The 10,280-nt window shown below is 39.9% G+C and overlaps 1 protein-coding gene across 1 annotated transcript; it reads left to right on the forward strand.

The window, feature by feature from the left end:
- Positions 1–1,389: 1,389 nt before the first annotated feature.
- Positions 1,390–7,822, forward strand: LOC123965741 (potassium voltage-gated channel subfamily H member 2-like; the record flags this gene model as incomplete). The annotated part of the gene is made up of 6 exons (XM_046042114.1): positions 1,390–1,541; positions 1,672–1,816; positions 1,926–2,115; positions 2,586–2,691; positions 2,871–2,966; positions 3,699–7,822. Coding segments are annotated over 6 exons (1,100 nt in total), but the record flags the coding sequence as incomplete, so codon positions are not given.
- Positions 7,823–10,280: the final 2,458 nt, after the last annotated feature.

Below are 10,280 nucleotides of genomic sequence, written 5' to 3' on the forward strand. Positions count from 1 at the left end.
TCAGTCGGGTTGAGGTCAGGGCTCTGACTGGGACACTCCAGAAGGTGTATTTTCTTCTGCTGAAGCCATTCTGTTGTTGATTTACTTCTGTGCTGTGGGTTGTTGTCCTGCTGCATCACCCATCTCCTGTTGAGCTTCAACTGGCGGACAGATGGCCGTACATTCTCCTCTTGATAAGCATTGGAATCAATTTTTCTGTCGATGATAGCAACCCTTCCAGGCTCTGAGGCAGCAAAGCAGCCCCAGACCATGATGCTCCCTCCACCATACCTCACAGTTGGGATGAGGTTTTGATATTGGTCTGCTGTTCCTTTTTTCCCTCCACACAAAGGGTTGTGTGTTCTTTCCAAACAACTCAACTTTTTTTTCATCTGTCCATAGAATATTTTGCCAGTTGTGCTGTGGAATATCCAGGTGCTCTTTTGCAAACTTCAGACCTCCGGCAATGTTTATTTTGGACAGCAGTGGCTTCCTCTGTGGTGTCCTCCCATGAACTCCATTCTTGTTAAGTGTTTTATGTATCGTGTATGTATTTATATGTATTTGTGCATGTTCCAGAGATTTGAGAGTATTCAGCTGATACTCTAAGATCCTTCTTAACCTCACTGAGTATTCTGCTCTGTGCTCGTGCAGTCATCTTTGCAGGAAGGCCACTCCTAGGGAGAGTAGCAGCAGTGCTGAACTTTCTCCATTTATAGACAATTTGTCTTACCGTGGACTGATGAACATCAAGGCTTTTAGAGATACTTCTGTAACCCTTTCCAGCTTCATGCAAGTCAACAATTCTTAACCTTAGGTCTTCTGAGAACTCTTTTGGTCAAGGCATGGTTCACATTAGGCAATGCCTCATGGGAATAGCAAAATTAACATTTATGAATGTTTTTCTCTAACCAACACCTCCAAACTCGTCTCATTGATTGGACTCCTGGCTGGTTGACTCCTGACTCCAATTAGCTTTTGGAGAAGTTATTAGCCTAGGGGTTCACATACTTTTTCCACCCTGTACTGTGACTGTTTACCCATTGTGTTCAATAAAAACATAAAAACAAATAATTGTTTGTGTAGAGTTAGTTTATATATATATGTGTGTGTGTGTGTGTGTGTGTGTGTGTGTGTGTGTGTGTGTATATATATATATATATATATATGTATATAAACTGTATATCATTTCAACCATTTTTTTACTGTCACTTATAAACTTAAATGATCTGACTGTCTGAATGGTTACAGAAATAACAACTTAAATTTCACTGCATAATTAAAGGTTGTCCATGTGAGATTTTTTTCTGTCAATCCTCCCCTAGTTTTCATCTTTCAAAACTCAGTCCTGATCCAGCTGGACTACCCAATTGCCATCATTTTTTATCTTTCCTCCACACCTCTATCTAGATGATGCAGATGCTGGAGAAATTAAAAAGTCCCATAAGTCTGTGAGACGTAGACAGAGGGAGGCAGCCAACAACCAAAAACAGGAGGAGGCACTTAAGTGTCAGTGGGAGACACATCGAAGCTCAGTGTCTTCACACTCCAGTGGTGATGAGGTATAACACAATTTATCATCATGATTTATTCTAGAATACTTTCTTTACATCTTGCTTTGTGGTTGCCACTGTTGTACACCATGGCACAATAAAAACTTGTGTTAATGTCTTGAATCTACACTTCTTACAGGGGGAGGAGTCAGTTGTGACCAGACTTGCCCCTCCACCGGTAATGCCGGAGAATCCGCAGGCTCAGGCTACACCCATGAACTTCAACAAGAACACTGAGGGTGACGGAGACCCTAAAACTGGGAACACCTGCAATGCCCTGTCAGGTAAAATAGAACAGAATAGGATCCCCATATCCTCGTCAGCTGTACAGTCATGCCTGCCTACTGTTTTACGCAAACACATGCTCCCTCTCTCCATCTCCATCTTCTTCAGGTGCATTCTCAGGTGTGTCCAACATCTTTAGTTTCTGGGGGGAGAGTCGGGGGGGTGGTCAGTACCAGGAGATTCCCAGCTGCAGCCTGGCCTCCCCCCCGCCCCTCAACGCACCGCTGAACAGCTTGAGCCGACAGCAACGCAATCAACTGGACACACGGCTGGACCTGCTGCAGAAACAGCTCAACAGGTATGACTGACTGAATGTCTGTGCGTATGTTTATTGTGGCTGTTCCAGCTCTTTTGTGTTTTGTTTTGTAACAAACACTTGAAGGCAGACAATATTGAACTCCCTGCTGAAACACTACAGTTATCAGACAGTGTGAAACCATTTCAGTGTGAAAACTTTGCTTAAACTTGATTGTTGTACCTTCACTGTTGAAATCTGGGGACATGGTGACTTCAAGCCATGTGTTTGTTAAGCGTCATTTACAGACTGACCTCTTGGTTTAGCTTTGACCTACTGTACTTTCCATAGTTGCTCTTCCACACAGTTTTTATGTTCCTTTGGTATTGTAACTGTAATGGTGAGCAAAATTAGACCCAAGATGATAAAATGCATACAGTTCTAAATACTACTAAATGTCCTACATTGAAACAAATTTAAAAGAAACAAATTTTTAAATGTCTCTTCCGTGTATTAATTAACATTGTGTGCAGGTTGGAGAGTCGCATGTCAACGGACATCGGGGCAATCATGCAGCTCCTGCAGAGACAGATGGCACTCGTTCCACCTGCCTACAGTGCCATCTCATCACCACCTCAGGTAACAGCACACTTAAACTTGGGCGCACAGACACACACACACACACACACACACACACACACACACACACACAGGCTATGTACATAGAAGCATAATTCTTGCCATTAGTATCTGACCCATGCTATGACTAGATAGAAGGCTACAATTCCTGCAGACAGATAAGATGTTGTCTCCTGCAGGCCTCACCCTATGCTGGTCCCGGCCCAGGTCCAGGAGAGGGACTGGTCCAGCTTGTGACACCTCTGGAGACAGACACCCTAGCCTCCTTAACACAGGTGAGGCACATGTAGTAATGCAATGGCTGCTATGCATATCGATACATTTAACTGTATTCTTTGACAATGACGTGTTCGCTGACTGAATGCTGTCACTGGTTTCCAGTCAGTTTAAACTAGAAACATTGAAACTCAAAGCATTACATTTATGGTTATATTTATTTTTAAACATTGTTAATTATTCTACTTAGTTGCTACACTATAGGTTTATCTTCAGGCATGTCTTAGACTAGAGAGTTTATTTGAGTGTGATCTCAGTACTCTGTTAACATATATAACTGGCTTGCAGCATATCATATAGTACAGAAGCTTTGCTTATATAGTGGTTAATTATACAACAGTAAATCGTTGTTGTACATTTCCTGAGATCCATTTACAAATCAAAGACATTGTGTATATATCCATTATAGCGTGCCAGTTTGTACAAACTATAAACACTGGACTGAGATTTTCAACCTCTTGATATCCATTTATATATAAAAAATGATAATGATTGCAACCACAGCAATTGTGGTAAAAATTGTTTTTGTCACAACACCCAGGCACAGAGGAGTGAAGTTTTACTGATAAAATTTTCTTGACCTAGTTTTCCCTTGTTAAACCCCAGTTCACAGAGGTCAACCCTCATACAAGGATTCGTCACATATGAAATTCGACTTTGTAACTAGTAATAAACTAAAAAAAGTGTAGTAGTAGCCAGTCCCACTGACCTCTGAGTTTCTGTCTCTGTAGATCTTGGATTCCGAGGACTTTGAGGAGTTCTCCACCAAGCCTCTTGACTCCCTGCGGCCCCAGGACTCCTCACTGATCAATGCCAGCGAGGGCCAGCTTGCCCCTGCTGTACTGGACAGCCTGGGGCAACATCTGGAGATGGGACTAGGAACTGGGGTAATTTCAGGGCCAGCAGTAAGTTCAGGTTTAGAATTAGATTTAAGGAGCGGGGCAGCAGTGGGGTCAAGTTTAGGAACAGGGTTTGACTTTGGTTCTGGGGTATGTATGGGGGCTTTGGTTGGGCCAGAGGCTGGAACAGGAGTATCTTCCATGGATCCTGAAACCCAAAGGAGGCTGTCCCTTCAAGAACCTCAGACACCTCTGGACTCAAGGACACCACACAGACACAGCTCGGACCCAGGGGGGAGCTAAGGAAGAGAGAGTGACGGGGGAGGAGAGTAGAATTGAAGAGAGGGAGAGTGAGGAGAGTGAATGAGAGTTTTATTCAGCAGTTCACGAGGCATGAGTTAGGAACTTTGATACCTACCACCAAAACCCCTTAGGGCAAACCCCTTAGGGCAGCTACTGTATCTTCACCATTGAAATTTCACCTCTGACCTCTCAAGAAAGGACACACAGCTCAGAGAGAGAAAGAGTGTGAAGCCAGGCTGATCTGGTCTGGACCTTTCAGTCAGCCACTATATGATGACACGTCTTTGCACACACATAAATGACTGCTTATTTGTAGAAGATCCCTTTACTGCTGTATCTACAAACTGGACAATATCAGAAAGAATAATGACGAAACAAGTAGCCATTTATGTCTTGCACTGAAAATCCTATTGATATAATAATTATTCTATTCTACATGTCCATGGCGCTTCCAATGAACTCACAAACTGGTCGGTGTTTGTAGTGTTAGCTGGCCTAACAGGAAACCTGCTATCCTGTTCTGTTATTGGTTCTTGACGCTCCCCCCTTCCCAAGAGCACACTGGATTGGCTGGTTTGCACCTCAGGGGTGGGAACTGGAGGGTTAAAGCCATGAATTTTCTTGATGAACATATCAGCTGCCCTGTCAGAAACGTTGTTTAGATTTTCTAATGAGTGAAGAACATATGGCACGCTTAGGCAGTGTTGCAAACAGGTAAACTGGCAAACACCAAAAACAGTTCACTATAAATATTTAAACAAGCAGGAAATCCCAGTTTACTAATTCCATGAGCTATGAGTTGTGACCTTGTAGAGAAACCGTGAGTTGTGTTTGGTTATCAAACACTATGATGTGATAAAGTCAGCAATGACATGGTACTAGCCTGTTTTGATTCTAAAAATCAAAACACATGCATAAAGGGAAAAAAATATTGAGTGATTCTAGGTTATCATAGTTGAATTTGCTACCTCAGATTTCATTGGTCCTTCATTCTTTTTGCCTGGGCAAGCACCCAGAATGCTTTTACCTTGTATATACAAGTTGGTCACGTGATACATAAATATACAAGTTTGCCAGTTTACAATGACCAGCCGAATGCGTCCTTATTCTATGTATGGTACAATATGCAAACACTGGCAACAAGAGATGAGTGTGCTTTAATCTTTATGAGTGAGATAAGTTCAGGTCCAAAGCTATTTATGTTTGTTTGTCCTGTTATTTTGTCTTTCAGTATGTAGAGTATGACATAAAGTGTCTTTGCTTCCACATACTGTAGAGGGTCACTTGGTTTTATTGATTAGGACACATTTATTTTCTTTGCCCCAAACTGATTTTATTCTTGTTTAAACAGGCAAGTAAATTGTTAATGTTTTGAATCTAGACGGCAGAAATGAAAACCCTTTAAAATACTTACTAAGTTATACAAGTCATAGCAATCCCAGGAGGAAGAAATTGTACTTTAGCACCACTGTTTCTGGGAATATTTGAAGTCCTCAAATACACATCTGATCATTGTCATGTCATATTAGCAGGCCACCAACACACTTGAATGGAGTGACCATCTATCACACTGCACCGTTCAGGATCATCAAAGGTTACCACAGCTCAGGTTGAATTTGGCTTTGTGCAGTGGAATTATACTGCTGTACTGTATGATATACTGCAGATTTACACCACAGTACCCGACAAATAACACCACTTTATAAGAACAAGGGGAGGTAAAGTATAGAAGTGATCATGAAACTGTGACTTGAAAACATCTTTGGTCCATGCCTTCATTTTCCTAAATAATACTTTATCCCTTCATCGGAAGGCAAAGCAGGGCAATACCTCACCAGTCACCAGATACATTTGGCCTGTCGGAGAAATGGCAACTTAATAGTGTACTCATTTATGAATGTTCTTTTGACTTCAGTCATATTGTAGGTTAGTGAGCAGTGTTAATAACATAAAATTGTGCTTTCGACACATTGGACAACTAGGAACATTTACACTTCCCCTTTTAGATTTTCCTAACCATGAATGGAATACATAGCAATGTAAATTTTCCACAGGATTTATAATAAGATGATACATTTCAAAATGTGGAAATGAACAAGGTATAGTGGCACCACTGTTAAGGGCGGAGTCTGGAGTTTACCCAGATCCCCCAGGGTAGGCAGAGAAATACAAAATAAAAAGAGTAGGTACGATGAAGTTTGTTTTTATCCATAAGTGTCCATTTCTGCAAAATCTTCCAGTTTCATTAGTTTATAGTTTGAGTTGCCAAGATGAAGGAAAATAAAAACCTGTGACATCTTCAAATTGTCTTCCCTGATACAAGACTATATGGGCAGACCCTTTCCTGTACCACACAATAAAGTCATAACAGAGAAGGGAATGCCTGTTGAAGTGCAATAGTCCTTTAAACAGTTAAGACTTGTAGCAGCTTAATCACATCTGTTACTTTTTAGCACTTTATTTCTTAAACAGTGCAGATGTTTAATAACGGCTCAGGAACGTGTCATTGATGTTAGAGGATTCATTTTCTTAAGTCTCAGAACTCAAAACAAGCCAATCAGAAGGAAGGAGAGAAACACTGGAAGGAATGTAACATTTGAATAAGTTAACATCCTAAATGTTAACTCTGGCAGAATTCCCCTTTAGAAGAATTGTGAAAATGTTTATTTTGCTGCTTGCTGGTCTAAGCTGTTGTATTTATGTATTGTTGTTGGATTACTTCTGTTTGTTTGTGGATTGTACCCACTATGATTTATCTCTTTATCCTGGGTTAATGAACAGCTCATTTGGAGGAGCACGTGGACACTTTCTGTGTAAACATGTCACTGCCCATGTTCTTGTGTTCTTTTATTCATAATCCTGAAATTTACACTCATCCAACCACTCTCAATATTTATTCAATATTTTTGGGTAAGTGTGCTTGGTGAGCAGTACATATTAATAATATTATTATTATCATTAGTAATGCTAAACTAGTCAATTCCCAAATGCACACACAGCCACATTGAATATACAGTGTGTACGTGGCCTGTTTGACCTCTGTCACAGTTGGCTGAAAGTTCAACCAACCAACAAGAACTTTCAGATGAATGGTGATTTTTAACATGTCACTGTGTTGTATTAGAGTTTGCTACAATGTTGCTAGAATCAATTTGATCAGCATTTTGTAGTGTAATGTGAGTGAAGCTGATAAGCTGACATTGACCAAATGTACTGAGTTCTTTTAACTACTGAACCCTATCTGCTGCTTGTTGTGTTTTATTTGTTTTACTTTGCTGACGTCAGCTTTTACCAGCAGTCCCTGCTTGCAGTCTCCAGGATTACAAATCAATCTTTATCTAAAAATGTCCAGTAAATACCAAGTGAATCTGGAATTCCATGAAGTTCTTCACCAGTGAATCCTTTCTTTTTTACAATGCAGTGCTGAAATACTGATTTTCTGATACTGAGTGGGCTCTCCTCGCCATCACACATATTGTAGCGAGAGTGTTTCTAGTGTTTAATAACAGTCACCTAGTGGCCTGAACTGTATCTTTACATTCAGAACTATGACCTCAAAACTAGAATGTGGTTGTTGTCAACTCTTGTCATTTGACCTTGTATTTGACCCTAGACTTAAATGGAATATTCAGTGCTAGAGAATACATTTATGTAATGCATACTGCATATTATAACAGTAGAGGGTGCGCTTTGAATAAAAAAAATCCATGGGGGACTGGGAAATGGGTGTGTTTGTGGGCTGTGGCAGGGGGGTGGTTTTCCCCCTTTGCATTTAAACACACACACATACATATATAAAAACTCAGCTTACTCAAGTCACACCTGCACAGTTACACACACACACACACACACACACCTTCTATAATACTGCTGAGCTTTTTTTCAGGTCTGTTCAACTTTCTATTAGTTCTGACAGACTTAGGTCCCATATTTGTAAGTGTTTTGAGCGCTTGGGAATGGGGGTTTTGGTAACATTTACACAACAATGGATCTGCTCTGACACTCCTTGCCTGTACATACTAAGTTCTACTACTTGTAAAGGAATCAAACTCTTTGGCACTTGTATAGCCAGCACTATGCAGTAATTAACCCTTTTTTTTTTGGCATGCTTTGAAATGCAGAATACTATAGAGGAAAATATACTAAATAAATAAAGTCTGCTCTAATAAATAAATAATCATCTTATTAGAAAAAGACTTAAATAAAGCTGTCCATTGTAAAAGTGGATATGATGACGATGATGATTAAAGGTGATTAGGATGATGAAGCTAATGTTGTGCACATTTTTACTTGCATGCTACACTGAAAACCATCCAGCAATGAGAGGGTTTGACCTGCAAAGCAACTGATTTTTGCTGGATGGTTGTGTTTAAAGTGACACACTGAATTCTTCCATGATACGGGAGAGTCATATTTATATATACATACTACTTCTAGGTCATGGAAGAGAAGGGTACTAAATAGCTGCAAATATAGAGATCCTAGATGATACAATATTAGAATGTATATTTGTATCGTTGATTGCAAACCACTGTTACAGAGTGATGCATCTGTGGCAATCCAAGGCAGAAGTGTTAACTGTTTTCTAACTATCAAGGAGCACTTGATTTACCTTATCTGGGCTGTGTTTCCATCCTGCCAGGAAAGTTAAATCAAGTGTACCTAAAATATTACATATTCTGCTTTTGAAATCACATCTTAATCAGTTTTCAGTGCATGGGATGTTAAAAATTGATTCGAAATTGCACACATTTTTGCTGAAAATTACTTTTGCTGAAACTTTGACAAATGTTTTGAAAATAGCTCATCTTTTTAAGTGTGTAGCCGACTCTATGGCAGTCACTGGAATGTGGAGGCAATGGAGCGCTTCTAGAAGCTCATAACATTATTCATATCGAATGTTGAAGAAAGCTAGAGGGGGAAATGTTTGTCCAGGCTGATTGTGTGTTAGCATTATCAGTGGTTGAACTTTATAACATTTCAAAATATATCTTTCAATAAACCTCTTTCAAAGCAACATGATGAAGTCAGGAGTGGTCCTTATGAGATTCATTAGGGGATAAAATTACATTTATTAAGTGGAGGGCGTAATTGCATCTGCTGTAGGAAGTTAGTTTTTATTTTTCTTCATATTTTTGTCCTAATGAACAATCTCTGTCCTGATAGAATTTTTTAATGGGAAATAATCTTACTGTGTCATAAATGCATACTACTTTTCAATACTAATGAAAACGACTAATGACATAATCTCCTCTTCTGACAAAGCCAAATTTAAGTGCAATTATTGACTTATCCAAGGCTTTTGACTCGGTGGATCATTATATACTATTACAAAAATTAGGAACCATTGTACTTATAATACACTGACCTGGTTCAATGCTTATCTTAGCAATTGGAAGCACTGTGTGTTTATTGATATTGGCAAAAGTTGATGTCATATTTAATAGTTGCAGATTTATTCTCAATTGTCACTTTCAAACTCATCACTGTACAATGTACAATTAACTGCGATGGCTTTCTCTCAAAAAGAGACAATAGCTGCACCGTTACCAATTTCTTTTCAACTGTATCAATTTCAATTATCCAATCTACTTACAAGAACTATTCATCCTGCATAATTCTAGGATATGCGGGATACACCATCATCATCAACACCATCATCCTGGCCCTGCTGCAGGACAAGCTCTCCCAGCTGAACGTGCCTGATTTCACCTGCAGGTGGATCAGAGACTTCCTGACGGACAGGAAGCAGCACGTGAAGCTGGGAAAACATCTCTCTGACTCCAGGACCATCAGCACCGGTTCCCCTCAAGGCTGCATTCTTTCCCCTCTGCTCTTCTCCCTGTATACCAACAGCTGCACCTCCAGTAACCAGTCCGTCAAGCTCTTGAAGTTTGCGGATGACACCACCCTCATTGGGCTTCTCTCAGTTGGGGATGAGTCTGCCTACAGGTGGGAGATCGACCAAAACCTCTCACCACAAAAACAGCTTCTTCCTTTCTGCAGCTTTACAAGGCCCGGGACATAATAATTTACATGTACAATAATGCACATGTAAATATCTGCCACGTTGTTCTTTCTCTGCAAATAGGTGTTTTCTCTATTCTTTTATCATTCTTATATAACTTGCATCTGTTTATTCCAATTTTTATATATTTCTACATTTATTTA

This window comes from Micropterus dolomieu, unplaced genomic scaffold (genome assembly GCF_021292245.1).
Source record: "Micropterus dolomieu isolate WLL.071019.BEF.003 ecotype Adirondacks unplaced genomic scaffold, ASM2129224v1 contig_11007, whole genome shotgun sequence".
Taxonomy (NCBI): domain Eukaryota; kingdom Metazoa; phylum Chordata; class Actinopteri; order Centrarchiformes; family Centrarchidae; genus Micropterus; species Micropterus dolomieu.